The 22,685-nt window shown below is 40.7% G+C and overlaps 1 protein-coding gene across 1 annotated transcript in view; it reads left to right on the top strand.

Annotated features, from left to right (window-relative positions):
- Window positions 1-22,685, top strand: part of LOC106565418 (WD repeat-containing protein 5) — a 33,888-nt gene that overhangs the window by 8,024 nt on the left and 3,179 nt on the right. Inside the window, exons 3-9 of the mRNA XM_014132533.3 lie at window positions 223-331; window positions 3,716-3,789; window positions 3,882-3,971; window positions 19,337-19,426; window positions 19,559-19,642; window positions 21,299-21,354; window positions 21,543-21,589. Coding sequence (XP_013988008.1) covers window positions 223-331; window positions 3,716-3,789; window positions 3,882-3,971; window positions 19,337-19,426; window positions 19,559-19,642; window positions 21,299-21,354; window positions 21,543-21,589 — 550 coding nt within the window. The remainder of the gene's footprint in view (window positions 1-222; window positions 332-3,715; window positions 3,790-3,881; window positions 3,972-19,336; window positions 19,427-19,558; window positions 19,643-21,298; window positions 21,355-21,542; window positions 21,590-22,685) is intronic.

Here is a 22,685-nt window from a genome sequence, read left to right on the forward strand (position 1 = left end):
TGTATGGATAGGCTACTACCCAATTGGTTCGCTGGGGCCTGCGTTGATGAAACCCCTGTCATTTGATACTTAAAGATACCATGTAGCCAGATTGTCCTGTTTCTCTCTGCTATTTACATGGTGTCTGAAAATAATTTTTTTTAAAGGAAAATTGCCTTAAATGCTTCTACAGAGATCAACTGAACTGCTTTCCTGTTCCAATTGTTTACTTCCCCTATTTAGTCGGCACCAGTCAAGCCCAACTACACCTTGAAATTCACCTTAGCCGGCCACACAAAAGCAGTTTCGTCTGTCAAGTTCAGTCCCAGTGGAGAGTGGCTCGCCAGTTCATGTAAGTTTTTATGATGAGTGCTTTAGGTGGGCTTAGAACAGTAGGTTTACTGAATACTGCTATTAAGCTTGTAACGTTGCATGCACAAGTTGTTGTAGAATAAAATGTATAACATTTAATTAAATGCAAAGGTCTTTCAATGTAAATGATCTGATCACTCCTGCATGATAACTAGAGAAAGGCACGGTTAGACATGCTCCGGAACTTGGGCGACTTTAAACCTCCTGCTTTGGGCTGGATGTGTAGTTCATACTGTACATGCGTAATCTATGAGCAGAATTACTCTTAACTAAATTAGCCATGAAGTCCCTAGTTTGAAAGCGACAGTTTTTATGGAAGATGTGCTGCGCCATTTTCCCCCACGTGGGCCGCCCCCCTAGCAATTCAGGTTCCAGAGAGTGAACAATGACGTGGTGCACATAACTGCACATATGTGATTTAGTATGCAATTTGGTGACCGCTTTTGGCTCGCAAACGATACTTTCAGAACTACGGGCTAAAAAGTATACAAAACTATAAGAGAATCTCTAATCGAATATCCAAACGGACTTTAGTATTCCATTACTTACGAGAGTATTAATTGAAAAATAATAATAATTATAGACCTTTTAACAATGAAAATGCTTCGTCTGTCCTCCATACAAGTCTATAGCCTATCATGACATTTGGCATTAATTTAATAAAACAAACTTTCACATTTTTGTTTGACGGGGACTGCATAAAAACGACACGTGTAGCCTGCACACGTTTCACACCTGTAGCCAAGTTGTCAGGCGATCAAAGCGGCACTACAGTCAGAGGCTCCATATGTAGCCTAGCAAGTGAAGTGGGATATTTCGAATCTGTGCAAAATGGAATTAAAACTACGGAATTAAGTTACCTTAATGAGAAACAGTAGACTACAACAAGCAACCAACAGGTTGGCTGTTGTTAAAATTGAATGGAGTTGTTGTAGACAAGGATGGAGAGCGCAGCAAAACCGCCTCAGTTAGCCTTGCTAGTTGGCTAACTTAGCTGGTTAGCATAGCTAGCTTCTTTACATCGATTTGAGGCAGTCAAAACAGGCACTACCAGATGTAGGGCTGGGAATTGCCAGGGACGATATGATTTAATTACAATATTTGGGTGCCGATATGTATTGTAGTTCTCACGATTCTATGTATTGCGATTTGATGTTCCAAACATATTGCTCACTATGTGTCTGCTGCAGAGAGACGAGAGAGACGAGAGAGCATGAGAAAATGAGTTTTGATCATTCATGGAAATTCCTGCAAACTATTTAAAAAGATGGAGAACAAAAAAAACAACATTGTTTTGTCGCAGTTGCGGGCGACTAGCGCCAGCATCACTACCTTTTTTAAAAATGCAAATCGACACTTGTATAATATAGTCTATAGTTTATATAATATCGCGATACAGTGCCTTCAGAAAGTATTCACACCCCTTCACATATTGTTACAGCCTGAATAAAAAAATTATTACATTGATATTTGTCACTCGCCTACACACAATACCCATAATGTCAAAGTGGGATTTTGTTTTTAGAAATGTTAACAAATTAATTAAAAATGAAAAGCTGAAATGTCTTGAGTCAATAAGTATTCAACTCCTTTCTTATGTCAAGCCTAAATAAGGTCAGGAGTAAAAATGTTCTTAACAAGGCACATAATACATTGCATGGACTCAATCTGTGTGCAGTAATAGTGTTTAACAACATTTTTGAATGACTACCTCATCTCTGTACCCCACACATACAATTATCTGCAAAATCCCTCAGTCGTGCAGTGAATTTCAAACACAGACCAAGGAGGTATTCCAATGCCTCGCAAAGAAGGGCACCTATTGGTAGATGGGTAAAATTAAGTAAACATTGAATATCCCTTTGAGCATGGTGAAATTATTAATTACACTTTAGATGGTGTATCAATACGCCCAGTCACTACAAAGATACAGGTGTCCTTTTTCCTAACTTAGTTGCCGGAGAGGAAGGAAACCACTTAGGGATTTCACTGAGGCCAATGGTTATTTTAAAACTGTTAGAGTTGAATTGCAGTGATAGGAGAAATCTATGGATGGATCCACAACATTGTAGTTACTCCCAAAAAATAACCTAATTGACGGTGACAAGAAAGAAGCCTGTACAGAATAAAAATATTCCAAAACATGCATCCTGTTTGTAATAAGGCACTTCAAAATAGTGTGGCAAAGAAGTTAACTTTATGACCTGAATATAAAGTGTTATGTTTGGGGCAAACACAACACATCATTGAGTACCACTCTTCATATTTTCAAGCATGGTGGTGGCTGCATCATGTTATGGGTATGCTTGTCAATGGCAAAGACTAGTGAGTTTATGATAAATAGTAACGGAATAGAGCTAAGCAGAGGCAAAATCATAGAGGAAACCTCGTTCAGTCTGCTTTCCAACGTATTGGGTGACAAATTCACCTTTTAAGCAGGACAATAACCTTAATAAAAAGTAATTGGGTTAAAATCTATGGCAAGACTTAAATTGGTGTCTAGCAATGATCAACAACCAACTTGACAAAGCTTGAAGAATTGTGAAAATAATGTTATTAAAATATTGTACAATCCAGGTGTGCAAAGCTCTTAGACTGCTGTAATCGCTGTAATCGCTGCAAAAGGTGACTCTAACATGCATTGACTCTGGGTTGAATACTTATCTAATCAAGATAAACTGCACATTTTAGTGGCCTTTTGTTGTCCCCAGCACAAGGTGTACCTGTGTTTTTATATTTTTGTTCAATATATACATTCAATGTTGTCATACTTGTTGCCTGTATCCTTTTGATGTTTGCTTTCTCACCAAACACAAGGAAGAAAGAGGGGTATATATGGAGCACAGTGCATGTAAGATGGAAATTGGTGCTTGCATGTACAGTTCCTTCAGAGAGTATCACACCCCTTGACAAAAACCCCATGAAATCCATTGTAAATCCTACTTTTTAACACAACAAATGTGGATAAAGTCAAGGGGTGGGAATACTTTCTGAAGGTGCTGTATGTAACGGTTATTCCATCACAAACCAGATGGTATGACATGCTATGGCAGCAAGAATATTGTCTGACTAGTGCAAATATGGCTACTTTCGCTCTCTCTCCTGTCTCACATAGTGCTGCTCTGTTTGCTACTGCAGCAGGGTGGGGGAAGGGCAGCGGCTGGTGTCTTTCCCTAGTTGTGCAGCAAGTGCCCAGGTTTTTAAGAACGTTTCACAAAAAACGCATGTATTTTGGCTATCGGGATATCCAAAACAACTGAACATTATTCTAGTAGTGAAAATATTTCAAATGCCCATCCCTAATGATAACACTACATTTTAGTAGAAAATGCTCACGTAACCTGTCTTGAAATATGTTTTACAGCTGCTGACAAACTGATAAAAATTTGGGGCGCTTACGATGGAAAGTTTGAGAAAACAATATCGGGACACAAACTTGTAAGTTCAAGCTTCCATTATATATATATTTTTTAATGGATATGCCTCTAGTGTGGCACAAACCAAGTTCACCTTTCACTTGTCATCTGCAGGGGATCTCAGATGTTGCCTGGTCCTCAGACTCCAACCTCCTGGTTTCAGCATCTGATGACAAGACTCTAAAGATCTGGGACGTCAGCTCGGTAAGAGGCAGGATGGGGAGGTTATTCTCAGAAATATAGGTTAAGGGGGCTGGCTTGGAGATGACATAGAACAGACATGCTTCTTTATTAGGCTAAGAAATTATTCCCAAGTACATTTATTCTCAAGTATTTTATTTTCTCTGTTACTGTGTGTGCACTGAAAAGACATGCATTATTGTTGCTGACACTCCGCTGTTCAGATGAAGGGAATTAACAGTCTATAATGTGCACCACCGCAGCGGTCAACTCAAACTGCAGTGTGTAGCTGTGGGTAAAGTAATTCAAAGCCTATACTTATTCACTCAGGATGTAACTTTCCAGTGCTACTATTTTTGCCATGTAATGTTATTAAATAGTCAAATCAGTTTAAGGTTCTACATGTAGAATGTCTCACCCATGTGGAAGCTAGGTGAATTGCAACAACACTTAAGCTGAATATAGACAAACAATCAATCAATCAAATGTATTTGTAAAGCCCTTCTTACATCAGCTGATGTCACAAAGTGCTGTACAGAAACCCAGCCTAAAACCCCAAACAGCAAGCAATGCAGATGTAGAAGCACGGTGGCTAGGAAAAACTTCCTAGAAAGGCAGGAACCTAGGAAGAAACCTAGAGAGGAACCAGGCTCTGAGGGGTGGCCAGTGCTTTTCTGGCTGTGCCGGGTGGAGATTATAACAGAACATGTTCATAGATGACCAGCAGGGTCTGATAATAATAATCACAGTGGTTGTAGAGGGTGCAACAGGTCAGCATCTCAGGAGTAAATGTCAGTTGGCTTTTCATAGCCGATCATTCAGAATTAGAGACAGCAGGTGCGGTAGAGAGTCCACAACAGCAGGTCCGGGACAAGGTAGCACGTCCAGTGAACGGGTCAGGGTTCCATAGCCACAGACAGAACAGTTGAAACTGGAGCAGCAGCATGACCAGGTGGATTGGGGACAGCAAGGAGTCATCAGGCCAGGTAGTCCTGAGGCATGGTCCCAGGGCTGAGGTCCTCCGGGAGGGGAGGGAGAGAGAATTAGAGGGAGCACACTTAAATTCACACAGGACACCGGATAAGACAGCAGAAATACTCCAGATATAACAGACTGACCCTAGCCCACCGACACAAACTATTGCAGCATAAATACTGGAGGCTGAGACAGGAGGGGTCGGGAGGCACTATGACCCTGTCCTACTCCCCCCCCTTCCCTGCATCCCATATTTTTTGTTATTGGAAAGATATTTCACAGCGATTTTTAAATGGTACAATGATTCTGTACACTATGAATTGCTTGTTTTGTCACAAACTGAAATTATTTCTGTGGCTGTAATTTCAGTTTACAATTTATAGCCTGTTGATGGAACTGTAGCCCTATGTGATGCAATGGAGGCCTTGATGGTATAAGCCAGTGCAGACATAACTGTCATTTGATAAAACTGTTAAAAATAAATGTAGATGGGCTTGGATTGAGGAAAGGGGTGAAGGTGGTCAGGGGTTGTCAACCGGTGGCCCGTGAGCCAAATTCAGCCAGCGGGCTATTTGGCCCCCAAGTGCTCTGAGTAAAAAAAATATAAAAAATGGGTTGTACTAAAATAATGGTACTTCAAATCAAGATTCTCTAAAAAAGGTTGTCCTTAATGCAAATATACTGCTCAAAAAAATAAAGGGAACACTTAAACAACACATCCTAGATTTGAATGAAATAAATAATCTTATTAAATACTTTTTTCTTTACATAGTTGAATGTGCTGACAACAAAATCACACAAATAATCAATGGAAATCCAATTTATCAACCCATGGAGGTCTGGATTTGGAGTCACACTCAAAATTAAAGTGGAAAACCACACTACAGGCTGATCCAACTTTGATGTAATGTCCTTAAAACAAGTCAAAATGAGGCTCAGTAGTGTGTGTGGCCTCCACGTGCCTGTATGACCTCCCTACAACGCCTGGGCATGCTCCTGATGAGGTGGCGGATGGTCTCCTGAGTGATCTCCTCCCAGACCTGGACAGCATCCGCCAACTCCTGGACAGTCTGTGGTGCAACGTGGCGTTGGTGGATGGAGCAAGACATGATGTCCCAGATGTGCTCAATTGGATTCAGGTCTGGGGAACGGGCGGGCCAGTCCATAGCATCAGTGCCTTCCTCTTGCAGGAACTGCTGACACACTCCAGCCACATGAGGTCTAGCATTGTCTTGCATTAGGAGGAACCGAAGGCCAACCGCACCAGCATATGGTCTCACAAGGGGTCTGAGGATCTCATCTCGGTACCTAATGGCAGTCAGGCTACCTCTGGCGAGCACATGGAGGGCTGTGCGGCCCCCCAAAGAAATGCCACCCCACACCAAGACTGACCCACCGCCAAACCGGTCATGCTGGAAGATGTTGCAGGCAGCAGAACGTTCTCCACGGCGTCTCCAGACTCTGTCACGTGCTCAGTGTGAACCTGCTTTCATCTGTGAAGAGCACAGGGCACCAGTGGTGAATTTGCCAATCTTGGTGTTCTCTGGCAAATGCCAAACGTCCTGCACGGTGTTGGGCTGTAAGCACAACCCCCACCTGTGGACGTCGGGCCCTCATACCACCCTCATGGAGTCTGTTTCTGACCGTTTGAGCAGACACATGCACATTTGTGGCCTGCTGGAGGTCATTTGCAGGGCTCTGGCAGTGCTCCTTCTGCTCCTCCTTGCACAAAGGCGGAGGTAGCGGTCCTGCTGCTGGGTTGTTGCCCTCCTACGGCCTCCTCCACGTCTCCTGATGTACTGGCCTGTCTCCTGGTAGCGCCTCCATGCTCTGGACACTACGCTGACAGACACAGCAAACCTTCTTGCCACAGCTCGCAATGATGTGCCATCTTGGATGAGCTGCACTACCTGAGCCACTTGTGTGGGTTGTAGACTCCGTCTCATGCTACCACTAGAGTGAAAGCACCGCCAGCATTCAAAAGTGACCAAAACATCAGCCAGGAAGCATAGGAACTGAGAACTGGTCTGTGGTCACCACCTGCTGAACCACTACTTTATTGGGGGTGTCTTGCTAATTGCCTATAATTTCCACCTGTTGTCTATTCCATTTGCACAACAGCATGTGAAATTTATTGTCAGTCAGTGTTGCTTCCTAAGTGGACAGTTTGATTTCACAGAAGTGTGATTGACTTGGAGTTACATTGTGTTGTTTAAGTGTTCCCTTTTATTTTCTTGAGCAGTGTATAAGCCCAGTTAATTTTACATAAAATATATTGGCAAAAATACTGTTACTGTAAAAACATGATTGTTTGTTTTATTTCCAATATGGAAATGGATGGAATTGGTCAAACTCGCAGTTGAATACATTTTCAAAATTATCCTCTTTCCCTAAAAGCATGATGGTCATTACATTTTTTATTTTTTTTATATTTTTTTACATGAAAGGGGAGGTTAACTTGGTTCCAGACAATCGATCTGAGATCGACTTAAGTTTCAGTTATGCCATTTTTTGTTGTTGCTTTAACCCCTGTTATCACGATGCTTATCTACCAATATGATATTTCTTACAATTGTCATGATTCTATATGTATTTTGTTTCGATACTGCAACGTTGTTGAGATTCGATGTTCCAAACATATTGCTTAGCATGTCTGCTGCAGAGGGACAAGAAGGAGCCATGAGAAAGTACATTTTGATCAGTCATGGCAATGTGATAAACATGTCTCAGCATTTAAAAAAAATGAATATAAAGCTAGAGAAGGAGAAACACTGCAGTTTTGGAACAGGTACAGCCGACTGGCGCTAGCTAACGTTAACTGCCGTGTACATTTTATTTTCTAAAACATTTTTTACAGTCAGTACTTGGTATCATAGACTATAATATTGTAATACTCTACTGTATCCATTTTTCCTTCATCACTATCAGTTTGTTATAAGCAGTTTTAGGAGGACGTGTCATTACCACTTCCTTCACCCGACAGTTGGCTGCCCATCTGATAATGGCCGATCAAAACTACACCTAAACTATATTGAAACGAATTTCACTCCTATATGTAGCCTAAAGACAAGTTTCAATTGACAATAGTCTGATGGGTGACAAAATTTTCAATTGTGAATGAAGACACTGAGGGAACAGAGCAGCATGTCAAATTGACAAAGGGAATGGAGCTTTCCAGAAAAATGTCTAATTCTAGGTTTCTAATATTAGGTTCATGCAGGTCAGACATTTTGATTTATATTACCTATCAGAAAGAGCATATTGTAAGGTTTATAAGATAACTGCTTTTGCCAAACAACTTAAAACATTTGACAAATGGGCTCTATTTCAAAATCTAACTTTTTCTAAAGATGACTGCGGATCCATGTGTTCAATACCTGGGCACTCACGGCTGCATATAGGCAAGGAAGCGCAGACTTGTAACATAATAAAACTTAAAATATGCTATTCTGTTATTTTCCTACATGCTGACTACACCAGGCGCGCATGTATGTTGATTATGTCTATCCACACCTGACGCGATCAGGACCACAGGTTGAAATATGAAAAAGACCTCTGAACCAACTATAATAATTTGGGGACATGTCGAAAAGCTTTAAACATTCGTGGCAATTTAGCTAGCTAGCTTGCTGTTGCTAGCTAATTTGTCCTGGGATATAAACATTGGGTTGTTATTTTACCTGAAATGCAAAAGGTCCTCTGACAATTAATCCACAGATAAAAGGGTAAACCGAGTTAGTTTCTAGTAATCTCTCCTTCAGTCTTCTTCTTTGGACTTTGTGGTGGTTGGCAACCAATTGTAAGGTGCATTACCACCACCAACTGTACTGGAGTGTGAACCTCAGTTCATCTTTCAATCACCCATGTGGGTATATGCTCTCAAAAACCAATGAGGAGATGGGAGAGGCAGGATTTGCAGCGCGTCACAAATAGAACCAAGTTCTATTTTAGCGCCTGGCTAGGCAGACGCTCGTGAGCAGTTCGGATGCAACAATTGAATGTTGGTTGTTGTTCATTGCTAGACAGCCATTTTCAAGTCTTGCCATAGATTTTCAAGCCGATTTTAAGGAAAACTGTAACTAGGCCACTCAAGAACATTTAATGTCGTCTTGGTAAGGAACTCCGGTGTATATTTGGCATTGTGTTGTAGGTTATCCTGCTGAAAGGTGAATTTGTTGCCCAGTGTCTGTTTGAAAGTAGCCTGAACCAGGTTTTCCTCTTGGATTTTGCCTGTGCTTTGCTCTATTCCATTTATTTTTATCATAAACTGCATAGTCCTTGCCAAGCATACCCAGAACATGATGCAGCCACCGTCATGTTTGAAAATATGAAGAGTGGTACTCGGTGATGTTGTTGGATTTGCCGCAAACATAACACTTTGTGTCTCTGCCGCATTTTTTGCAGTTTTACTTTAGTGCCTTATTGCAAAACAGGATGCATGTTTTGGAATATTGTTGTTCTGTGCCGGCTTCTTTTCTCGCTGTCAATTAGCTTATTATTGTGGAATAACCACAATGTTGTTGATCCATCCTCAGTTTTCTGATATCACAGCCAATAAACTCTGTTTTTAATGTCACCATTGGCCTCATGGTGAAATCCCTGACTGGTTTCCGTCCTCTCCGGCAACTGAGTTAGGAAGGACACCTGTATCTATGTAGTGACTGGGTGTATTGATGCACCATCCAAAGTGTAATGAATTATTTCACCATGCTCAAAGGGATATTCATGGGTTTTTAATCTGTGGTTGACTCTGTTTTGAAATTCACTGCTTGACTGAGGGACCTTACAATTATCTGTATGTATGGGGTACAGAGATGAGGTAGTTGTTCATAAATCATGTTAAACACTACTGTTGCACACAGAGTGAGTCCATGCAACTTATTATGCTCAATAAAGATTGCAAAATTGTGACATTTGTGATGTACCAATTCCATGGCACATGGTTTATGAACTGATACACATTTTAAATTATTATACAAAATTATTGCAACCAATAGAATGTTATATATGGGGATGCAACCATCCCAGCTCTGCAGATTTTTCTACGAAGAGACAGAATCATTAGACCATTTGTTTTGCTACTGTCCATATGTAGCTTGTTTTTGATTGCATGTTCAGGAATAGATGAAGAATTGCGACATTTACCTGGAGCTAACTCTGCAAATAGCACTGCTGGGTGATTTGAAAAGTCATAGTCAATCGATCAATAATATAATACATATTTTTGCTTAAGTATTATCTTTAATTTACAATCTGTAGAAACTATGAGAATAGAAAGATTCAGAACTTTTGTGAAACAGCACAGTTGATAAATATATGGCAAATAGAAATCAAAACTGGATGGTGTTCAGAGATAGATGGGAGGGGTTGAGTGGAGCTGATAGGGGGTGATTAAAAACAACAAGCTAACTAATGTGTCCGTAAAATGTATATAGGTTCAGAACTTTTGTGAAACAGCACAGTTCACCTTCACTTTTTCCTCATTTTGTTATGTTACAGCCTTATTCTAAAATGTATTAAATAGTTTTTAACCCCCTCATCAATCTACACAAAATACCCCATAATGACAAAGCAAAAACAGACTCAGAAATTTTTGCTAATTTTATTGAAAATAAAAAACCGTGTCACTTAAGTATTCAGACCCTTTACTCAGTACTTTGTTGATGCACCTTAGGCAGCGATTACAGCCTCGTCTTCTTGGGTATGACGCTACAACCTTGGCACACCTGTATTTGGGGAGTTTCTCCCATTCTTCTCTGCAGATCCTCTCAAGCTCTGTCAGGTTGGATGGGGATCTCAAGGAGGATCAATGGAAACAGGATGCATCTGAGCTCAATTTCGAGTCTCATAGCGAAGGGTCTGAACTTATGTAAATTAGGCATTTTTGTTTTTTATTTTGAATACATTTGCAAACATTTCTTAATCTTTTTTCTGTTTTCACTTTGTCATGGGGTTTTGTGTTTAGATTGATGGGGGGGAATAATTTCATCAATTTTAGCGTAAGTCTGTAAGGTAACAAAATGTGGAAAAGGGAAGTCGGAATACTTTCTACTTTCTACTTTTTAATATATATATTAGTACCAGTCAAAAGTTTGGACACACCTACTCATTCCAGGGTTTTTCTTGTCTTTTTTACTATTTTTTACATTGGTGAATAATAGTGAAGACATCAAAACTATGAAATAACACATGGAATCATGTGGTAACCAAAAAAGTGTTAAACAAATTAAAATATATTATACTTGAGATACTTCAAAGTAGCCACCCTTTGCCTCGATGAAAGCTTTGTACACTCTTGGCATTCTCTCAACCAGCTTCATGAGGTAGTCACCTGGAATGCATTTCAATTAAAAGGTGTGCCTTGTAAAAAGTTCATTTGTGGAATGTCTTTCCTTCTTAATGCGTTTGAGCCAATCAGTTGTGTTGTGACAAGGTAGGGTGGTGTAAAAGACCAAGTCCATATTATGGCAAGAACAGCTCAAATGACCAAAGAGAAACGACAGTCCATCATTACTTTAAGACATGAAGGTCAGTCAATCTGGAAAATTTCAAGAACTTTGAAGGTTTCTACAAGTGCAGTCGCAAAAACCATCAAGCGCTATGATGAAACTGGCTCTAATGAGGACTGCCACAGGAAAGGATGACCCAGAGTTACATCTGCTGCAGAGGATACGTTCATTAGTTACCAGCCTCAGAAATTGCAACCCAAATAAATGCTTCACAGAGTTCAAGTAACAGACACATCTCAACATCAGCTGTTCAGAGGAGACTGCATGAATCAGACCTTCATGGGCGAATTGTTGCAAAGAAACCACTACTAAAGGACGCCAATAAGAATAAAAGACTTGCTTGGGCCAATAAACACGAGCAATGGACATTAGACCGGTGGAAGTCTGTCCTTTTTGTCTGAGTCCAAATTTGAGATTGTTGGTTCCAACCGCGTGTCTTTTGTGAGACTCAGAGTAGGTGAACGGATGGTCTCCGCATGTGTGATTCCCACCGTGAAGCATGGAGGAGGAGGTGTGATTGTGTGGGGGTGCTTTTCTGGTGACACTGGCAGTGATTTATTTAGAATTCAAGGCACACTTAACCAGCATGACTACCACACCATTCTGCAGCAATACACCATCCCATCTGGTTTGCGCTTAGTGGGACTATATTTTGTTTTTCAACAGGACAATGACCCAACACACCTCCAGGCTGTGTAAAGGCTATTTAACCAAGAAGGAGAGTGATGGAGTGCTGCATCAGATGACCTGGGCTCCACAATCACCCGACCTCAACTCAATTGAGATGGTTTGGGATGAGTTGGACCGCAGAGTGAAGGAAAAGCAGCCAACAAGTGCTCAGCATATGTGGGAACTCCTTCAAGACTGTTGGAAAAGCATTCCTGGTGAAGCTGGTTGAGAGAATGCCAAAAGTGTGCAAAGCTTGTCATCAAGGCAAAGGGTGGCTACTTAGAAGAATTTAAAATATATTTAGAATTGTTTATCACTTTTTTTGGTTACTACATTATTCCATGTGTTATTTCATAGTTTTGATGTCTTCACTATTATTCTACGGTGTAGTAAAAATAAGGAAAAACCCTTGAATGAGTAGGTGTGTCTAAACTTTTGACGTGTGTGTGTGTGTGTGTGTGTGTGTGTGTGTGTGTGTGTGTGTGTGTGTGTGTGTGTGTGTGTCGCACACTGCATTCGGAAAGTATTCAGACCCCTTCCCTTTTCCACGTTACCTTACAGCCTTATTCTAAAATTGATTAAATGGAAAAAAATATTTTTAGACATTTTTGTGTGTATATATATATATATATATATATATATATATATATATATATATATATATATATATAAACAGTAGGGGAGCAGAGAGCGAAGAGTAAGCATGTAGCGAGTAAACTTAAAAAAATTGAAGTTACACATTTAACAAACCAAACAGTTAAATACTGTTATAGAAGGTAAAGTAAAAACCCAAACCGGTCCATTCATCGATGTGTAGTAAAATACAGTATACTGCCCAGCCCTAAATACACATCACCAAATATACATCTGTACACAAATTGCACTGGAAGGAGTGGGATAAAGTGCAGACAATGTAAAAAAGCAGCGTACAACAATTAATCAACAAATATGTCAAGTTTTATTCATTAGAGTAATGAGGGAATATGATTAGACTGAACTGGGGTCCACTGGGCACGTGACTGGCTAAAACAGGTGATGGTGGAGCGCTCTGCTCAAATCAAACTGTAATCTGTGCCACCGGGTCATACTGTCAACATAGCAGCGCAATGCATCGTTCAGAAATATATGAATGTATTTTCTATAAAATGTTTACTAAAACAAATCTCGCAATGACTGCAGGGATAAAGGACTTCCTGCTTCCTCTTGCCGAGTGGGATGCAGAAGCATCTACCGGAACGAATCAGCTCTCATCCCTTGAGATTTTACTGGCTTTAATCAGAGCTCTTTCCCTGTACAGTGTGGCAAGGCTTGAACAACATGTTACCAACAATTCAGTCCATTTCTATTGTGGTGGGGAATGAGGTGAATTTTAAGTTGCCATGGAAACTGTAGCACCTCAGGGTAGCCTTAACGTTAGTTCTCTGCATCTAGTGAAGATCCAGTGGGCAAAACCAGGTTAAAAAACATCAGTATGACGTCTTTTTATGACATCTTATTCTGGTCGAAACTGGCTTCTTTTTTTTCCTGACCAGAATATTCCGTTTTTTTTCTGACCACCATACGACCAGATGGTCATATTTAAGCCCTCATCATAACCTGGTAATAACAACCTGACTAGAGTTTATTACGTACTGTAAAAAGTATTGCAGAGGATAAAGTTGGATGTTGAAAACCTTGTTTATTACATTTTTATGTGTTTCCATAGTCACCCATTTAAAGTTTAAATCTGCAACATATTCTTCCATTTAAAGTAGATGAGGCAATGGCAAAAACAAATCTACATCAATGTTTTGCACATCTGCATACAGTCATTGTTTCATAATTCACCCACAGACATTACATGCATAGAAAGACTGGGACAGGATCTATATAAAAGCCCATTGTTTTAATTTATGAATGGTTACTGAGAGTGGTGTGATGGTGTAGATCCTCATCAAGGACCTTTCAGTACAGAATGTGATTTTGGAGCCTAGTGGTCCTCTTGAAGAGTGGTGTGATGGGTCAGATCTGGAGCAGAGTGGTCCTCTTGAAGAGTGGTGTGATGGGTCAGATCTGGAGCAGAGTGGTCCTCTTGAAGAGTGGTGTGATGGGTCAGATCTGGAGCAGAGTGGTCCTCTTGAAGAGTGGTGTGATGGGTCAGATCTGGAGCAGAGTGGTCCTCTTGAAGAGTGGTGTGATGGGTCAGATCTGGAGCAGAGTGGTCCTCTTGAAGAGTGGTGTGATGGGTCAGATCTGGAGCAGAGTGGTCCTCTTGAAGAGTGGTGTGATGGGTCAGATCTGGAGCAGAGTGGTCCTCTTGAAGAGTGGTGTGATGGGTCAGATCTGGAGCAGAGTGGTCCTCTTGAAGAGTGGTGTGATGGGTCAGATCTGGAGCAGAGTGGTCCTCTTGAAGAGTGGTGTGATGGGTCAGATCTGGAGCAGAGTGGTCCTCTTGAAGAGTGGTGTGATGGGTCAGATCTGGAGCAGAGTGGTCCTCTTGAAGAGTGGTGTGATGGGTCAGATCTGGAGCAGAGTGGTCCTCTTGAAGAGTGGTGTGATGGGTCAGATCTGCAATGAAGAGAATCAGCGCATTACAACTTCATCAATTATAGATTTTAAAAGAACTAGAAAAGGACATTTTATAAAGACACTTTGTGGACTCAGCTGGCTAGAAGTATTTCCAGTTGAAGAAGTTTGTGGCAGTTATAGCTTCAAAATAGAGCAACTAGCTCATGTACATGCTTTGCGTCCTCCTCCACCACGGAGGTCAGTGGCACATTTTAGGACTTTCCGGGGGGCCCACGACAGATCGACTTCCTGAGTTGTATGGCTTTTCATGACACTTACTGTAAGCATAAAAAGAGAAGAAAATGAATGAATGATTGGCATAATGTGGGCATGCAGGTCACGACAGAACAGTAACGCACAGTATACTATCTTTAACAGTCATAGTCTACTAAAAACTTCTTTTTTTTTTTTGTCAAATGTCTCAACTTTTCATATTTACTTACCAACTACTATTGAGCACACACACGTGGTGGCAAAGGAATGTTTGTTCCTTCATATTGAAGTGGGACATTTAATTATTTGGTCATCAATCTTAAACATTTTAAGAGGATAACAAAATGAAACAGTAGTTGGATAATTAAATGTTTTAACTAATCCTTAAATGGTAAAGTTTTGCTTTAATCCTAACACATTTAAACAACGTTTTATAAACACACTGCTCCATAATCCTGAGGACATTGTCTCGGACAGAGGTTCCCCCAATTGAGGACAGCTTGGCAGTCTTAAGGAAAGTAAAATGTAAAAATGTAAAGTGCGTAGAGGCAATAAAAACATGAAATATCATTTTTTTTCCCCAAAAGTGGTCATATCATTCCCACAACACATTGTTATAAATGGGTGTAATTGGCAAATCTCTTCTGCAACTGGTAAAGTTTGAGTTTGGCTGAGCAACGGAGAATGAGCAAGCGAGAAATGGGAGAAACTTGACATGACTCACCGGTATATTTGACAGATTTCAAAAGGTCAAAACGTTAGCTAAGTTAGCTAGCTACAACCAATGGCTCCAACAGTTAAGTGTAAATTTACCATGTCCATGGAGGATTAGCCGGGGGTAACATATGCCAGCTAAAATAGCAAATATTTTCCCCAACAAACCGCCGCTTTTATTTACAAAAGTAAAACTAGAATGCAGGAGAACCAGGACTACCACTTAGCACTCAAAAAAAAAAAGTGTACTTTTTGAGAAACTGTCGTTTTCCAGCTGTGTTGTGTAGGCTACTGGGCCCTTTGTCCCAACTGCCTTATGGAATGTTGACAGATGCGCTTGAGTAAGCTGGCCGACTTCGCGCAGAGATCTATTGCCGCATGTGAAGCACAGATTCCAATCCAAATTTTAGCTGGAATTTATATGCCTACCTACTTATTTAGCTACTGAAATTAAATTACAATTACTGCACACGTTAATTTCTTAGAAGCTTTAAGGAAAACTATATAATGGTCATTTTTTCAGGGTCTAATTCAGGCGCAATAATTTCGGGGGTAATTATTGATGGAAATTAATGCCATTTTTAAAAAGAGGGTTTGTAAATCCTGGTGGATTGTAGGAGGATACTGAAATAAGACAGGCCTTGTTATTTGTTAAATTCTGTATTTTTTGGGGGGTTGTCGGTTGTCATAATAGAACATCAAAACAGCATATTGTTGAACAAGAAAATGTGCAGTACAATAAACAGTGCCATTTCCTAACAAAGATTACTATTAGAAGCCAACACACAGCAAGCTATATCATTAATTAAACCATTATTTAATTGTACTGCAGTTCTACTGTATTTTAAAGGCAGTGAAATGTTTTATAAGGGTATCCTGTATTATTGTTCATGTTTATCTTAAATGCTGGTTGCCTAGAAAAAATGTGGAAGTGAATGCACACTTTTCAATTGGGTGGACTGCAACTTTGAAAATCACTACCATAGCCTGTAGTAAAGGCATTTCTAGCATCAGAAAAACATCTAAATTAGTCACCATCTCTGATAGCTATAGGACTGCAGAGACTGTCCCAAATTTGAGATTTTAATGACCTAGCAAATTCGATGACTTGGAGGTTAAATATCACTTCATTGTTTTGGTTTTTATTGATATTTCATCACCTGCTGAATAAAAACCTAAAATGGCCCAACTCCTGAAAAAGTGAATCTGTCCAGATAAACTGAAGTGGACTCTGACCGAGTATCATTAGCTGGAGCCCAGAGTAATATTATTCTATCGGACTTGGGAAGAGCTCAGCCCACATGAAGCCCCCCTGAGTCCGAGTCCATGCCAAGTCCCCCGGGTCTCAAACAGAATAGGCCCGAGCCCAGTCTGGTGACTGGGTACAGTATGCCACGAGACCCTAACCTGCTTTGGTGCGCTGTGTCAGCTGTTTGCCAAGTGTGATAAGCTGAATCATGTAAGTTCTGCTGAAAAATAACATTACTACAATTTGGATAATTGTTCTAGTGTCTTTTATATGCAGTGGGTGCATGGCCTACAAACACTATGGGCATGTTTATATAAACGCAACAATTTTACGGAGTTACAGTTCATATAAGGAAATCAGTCAATTTAAATAAATTCATTAGGTCCTAATTGATGGATTTCACATCAATTTTCACTGGGCAGGGGTGCAGCTATGGGAGGGCCTGGGAGGACATAGGTCCACCCACTTGGGAGCCAGGCCCAGCCAATCATAAGGAGTTTTTCCCCACAAAAGAGCTTTATTACAGACAGAAATACTCCTCAGTTTCATCAGCTGTCTGGGTGGCTGGTCTCAGACGAAGAAGCCGGATGTGGAGGTCCTGGGCTGGTGTGGTTACACGTGGTCGTGAGGTCGGTTGGACGTACTGCCAAATTCTATAAAAAAATGTTGCGGAGGCAACTTATGGCAGAGAAATTAACATTTAATTCTGGCAACAGTTCTGGTGGACATTTCTACAGTCAGCATGCCAATTGCACGCTCCTTCCACTTGGGACATCTATGGCATTGTGTTGTGTGTCAAAACGGTACATTTTAGAGTGGCCTTTTATTGACCCCAGCACAAGGTGCACCTGTGTAATGATCATGCTGTTTAATCAACAAATTTGTGCACAAAATATGAGAGAAATAAGCTTTTTGTGTGTATGGAACATTTCTGGATTCTTTTATTTCAGCTCACGAAACATGGGACCCAGACTTTGAATGTTGTTTATATTTTTGTTCAGTATATATTGGTTTCTATTAATTCAGTAGCATTTAGACAACTGGTCCGTAGTTCAATCAGATTTAAACCAAAAAACAGATATCAATCAAAATAAGATGTATTTTTTATGATGTCTAAATGACGTCATGAAAAAACCCATCTTAATCTGGTTGTGATTTGGTTCTAAGACATCTTGACCCGATTTCAACTAGTAAAAGACGTCTTTATCATGTCGAAAGCCCACTGGGTAGGGATCCCCCCCCCCACTGTTGAGATTTCTAGCTCACTCAGGAAAAGAAAACAATATATATATATATAAATAGATAAAAGAGAAGCAAATGGGTCTGATGTGTTCAATTAAATGGGGAATGAGTGATTTCTTTAAGTTTCTTAGATGCTCAAATATGTTACGTTATGTGCGCATGCGTAGCTTCACTAGAGACTTAAATTACAGCACCTGGTTATCACTTCCCCGTAGACAATCATCAGGAGCACACAGCCCGTTGGTATGTAACTGCGAACTACTCAGTCTAGCATTGATGTTTAAGTCACTTATATGTTTGTGCACTGAACGTTTACCTCACTGTGTTGGTGTTAGTTGGCCGGGAGTAACTTGTAGCTCGCTGGGTGCGGTAACTCAGCGACCCAGATGCTATATAGCATTAGGCTATTATTATCAGCCATTTGCATTGTGCTGATTGTTCGGAGCACTCTGCTGGTTTCTGGTGGCGGTGGTGATAGCGGTGGTTTGGTTCGGTGATCCATGGTGGAGTGCCGCATTATGTTGCGTTTGTGTGTAAATCCTTTGGACGAGGCATGTGGTGGCATGGGTTCTGTGTCCTGTGACAGCGTCCATAGCAACCTGTGACGGCAGAGTCACTGTGCGCATGCTCCTCTGGCGCGGGGCATCCTGGGTGATGTAGTCGGTGCTGTTTTAAGCCAGATTCGCCACATCTTTGATGGTGTTGCAGGCTTATTTTGATTTATTATTATACTAAATAATATATCTGAATAATATATTGTCATTACTTGTTTGTTGTATTTCAGGTTTATGACCTGTGGTCATTTGATTTAAAATAAAATTAAGGACAAAACACGAGTCATGACATTGTGTGCTTCCTGGTGAGCCTTTTCGGAGGGCTAAATAACGAAAATCCGAACACCCACGTTGTCATGGTGTTAAAAGGATAATGTGAGATTTTGGCTACTTTTTCTACTTACCAAGAGTCAGATTAACTCATGAATACAATTTTTATGTCTCTGTGTCCAGTATGATGGAAGTTAAGAGGTCTCCCAAGCCAATGCTAACTAGCTGTAGCGCAATGACTGGAAGGAAGTCTGCTGTTCTGGTAGACTCCCAGGCATTGCACTAATGCTATTAACCGATGGCTCCTTAAACTACCTTCAACTGTTTTCTCTGCAGTTGCATCATAATCGCTACTTCGAGACCCTCCATGCAGTGGATGCTCGATCGACCATAATGAGCTCATACTGTGAACATGTTTAATTGAAACCCACTCCTTTCCTATTGCAGGGGAAATGTTTGAAGACGTTGAAAGGCCACAGCAACTATGTCTTCTGCTGCAACTTTAATCCCCAGTCCAATCTCATCGTGTCTGGATCAGTGAGTCCTCCCTACTAATGCAGCATTGCTATTGTAATATTTTTACATAGAAAAGGTTATTGCCAAACCTGATTTCTACCCAGGAGTGATGAATATTTGTTGCTTCGTGTGCTAACATGAGTTCTCTTCTAGTTTGACGAGAGCGTGCGGATATGGGATGTTAAAACCGGCAAATGCTTGAAGACCCTGCCGGCCCACTCTGACCCAGTCTCTGCAGTAAGAGACTATGCACATGTAGACACCTTCAATGAACCTAAAAACAATGTACTTCAGATAATAGATTTTTCTGCTTATGAGCTTAGTAGTTGATTATCACACCATCTGGTCAGTGTGCTTTCGGAAAGTATTCAGACCCCTTGACGTTTTCCACATTTTGTTACATTACAGCCTTATTCTAAAATGGATTAAACAGTTTTTTTCCCTCATCAATCTACACACAATACCCCATAATGCCAATTTATAAAAAAAAATGAAAAACTGATATCACATTTACATAAGTATTCAGAACCTTTACTCAGTACTTTGTTGAAGCACCTTTGGTAGCGATTACAGCCTTGAGTCTTTTTGGGTACACCTGTATTTGGGGAGTTTCTCACATTCTTCTCTGCAGATTCTCTCAAGCTCTGTCAGATTGGATGGGGAGTGTTGCTGCACAGAGATGTTGGATCGAGTTCAAGTCCGGGCTCTGGCTGAGCTACTCAAGGACATTCAGAGACTTGTCCCGAAGCCACTCCTGCGTTGTCTTGGCTGTGTGCTTAGGGTTGTTGTCCTGTTGGAAGGTGAACCTTCGCCCCAGTCTGATGTCCTGAGCGCTTTGGAGCAGGTTTTCATCAAGGATCTCTCTGTACTTTACTCCGCTCATCTTTGCCTCGATCCTGACTAGTCTCCGCCGCTAAAAAACATCCCCACAGCCTGATGCTGCCGCCACTATGCTTCCCCTTAGGGATGGTGACAAGTTTCCTCCAGACGTGACGCTTGGCATTCAGGCCAAAGAGTTCAATCTTGGTTTGATCAGACCAGAGAATCTTGTTTGTAATGGTCTGAGAGTCTTTAGGTGCCTTTTGGCAAAATCCAAGTGGGCTGTCAGGTGCCTTTTACTGAGGAGTGGCTTCTGTCTGGTCACTCTACCATAAAGGCCTGATTGGTGGAGTGCTGCAGAGATGGTTGTCCTTCTGGAAGGTTCTCCCATCTCCACAGAGGAACTCTGGAGCTCTTTCAGAGTGACCATCGGGTGCTTGGTCACCTCCCTGACCAAGGCCCTTCTCCCCCGATTGCTCAGTTTGGACATGCAGCCAGCTCTAGGAAGAGTCTTGGTGGTTCCAAACTTCTTCCATTTAAGAATGATGGAGGCCACTGTGTTCTTGGGGACCTTCAATGCTGCAGAAATGTTTTGGCACCCTTCCCCAGATCTGTGCCTCGACACAGTCCTGTCTCGGAGCACTACGGACAATTCCTTCGACCTCATGGCTTGGTTTTTGCTCTGACATGCACTGTCAACTGTGGGACCTTATATAGACAGGTGTGTGCCTTTCCAAATCATGTCCAGTCAATTGAATTTACCACAGGTGGACTCCAATCAAGTTGTAGAAACATCTCAAGGATGATCAATGGAAACAAGATGCACCTGAGCTCAATATCGAGTCTCATAGCAAAGGGTCTGAATACTTATGTAAATAAGGTATTTCTTTTTTTTTTTACATAAAAAAACTGTCTTCACTTTGTCGTTATGGGGTATTGTGTGTAGATTGCTGAGGAAATGTGTTTATTTAATCAATTTTAGAAGAAGGCTGTAACAACAAAATGTGGAAAAAGGGGTGTGAATACTTTCCGAAGGCACTGTACATCTCTAATCTGCTCTATGTTGCTGTGTAGGTCCATTTCAACAGAGATGGCTCATTGATTGTGTCTAGCAGCTACGATGGCCTCTGGTGAGGGATAAAAAAAAAACATGTATCTTGTTGAATGTACTTTGCAAAGATATGCCTGTAAGTGTATTAACTTAATGACCTAAAAGAACATCTGCGTTTTAATGATTTCCAAGTTAACATAAATATGGGGAGTGTTTGGATATCGTTTGAGAAATGTATTGACGTTAATATCTTCTGTCTGTCCATAGCCGAATCTGGGACACAGCATCGGGACAATGTCTGAAAACACTAATTGGTAAGCTTCACCAGCCAGAATGGCAGCATCTGTAACCAGGTTTCAATCCAACCATTTTTATTTGATTGCATGTCGGATAAAAATGTCTCAACAGGCCTGATGGAAACTATCAAATTGTTGGTACATTTCCTATATATTGACAAAATCAAATACGCTAGACGGGTGGCTCATTTTCTTCTCTGTTATTAGATTATGTGACAAATTGCGGTGGAAACTATTTATTGTGGAATGACCATCATATCTACGTACATTTGCAGTCACGCGATCGATCATATGTTGTCGTCCCACAACCTGGACTTAAAAAAAGCATGCAGTTTATTAGGCTACAGATGAAATAAGTTCTGATGAACTTCACAGGGTGGTGAAAGTGCAAGGTGATGAGTTAGATGCTGCTTTCAATAGATATCCAGGGTGTTCATTTTTATGCTGGTGACATGATGATTGATTATTGGCTGTCAATTGACAAATAATAATGATCCTGCTCTTATCTATAATCTCATCATGTATCCGCTGCACTGGAGTGCATGCATGCTAAGACCATAGTGGCCACTTTTGCTCTTCATCACAGAATTTTTTGTTGTGCCAAAACCATCAACGGAGTTAAAAATTGGATGGAAACGCATAGAATGTCTGCTTTTTTTTATTCTGTTAATGAAAAGTTATGTGTGGCCTTTTTGTGTGGCCTACGTCATTATGCACAGCCTTTTATTCGCAAGATGCCAGTTTGATGGAAACGCACCGCTGCTGGTAAAATGTGCATATGTTGTGAATATTCTAATATTTGCTTGAAAATGTTTTGACTAATTTATAGAAAAAAATTAAATGTATAGGAAATATAAAATTGTATACCGTAATTTCCGGACTATTGAGCGCACCTGAATATAAACCGCACCCACTGAATTTTTTTTAAAGTATTATTTTGAACATAAATAAGCCGCACATGTCTATAAGCTGCAGGTGCCTACCGGTACATTGAAACAAATTAACTTTACACAGGCTTTAACGAAACACGTCTTGTAACAAAAATAAATTGGCTTTAACGAAACACGGCTTGTAACAAAAATAAATAGGCTTTAACGAAACACGGCTTGTAACA

This window comes from Salmo salar, chromosome 01 (assembly GCF_965601325.2).
Source record: "Salmo salar chromosome 01, fSalSal1, whole genome shotgun sequence".
Lineage (NCBI taxonomy): Eukaryota > Metazoa > Chordata > Actinopteri > Salmoniformes > Salmonidae > Salmo > Salmo salar.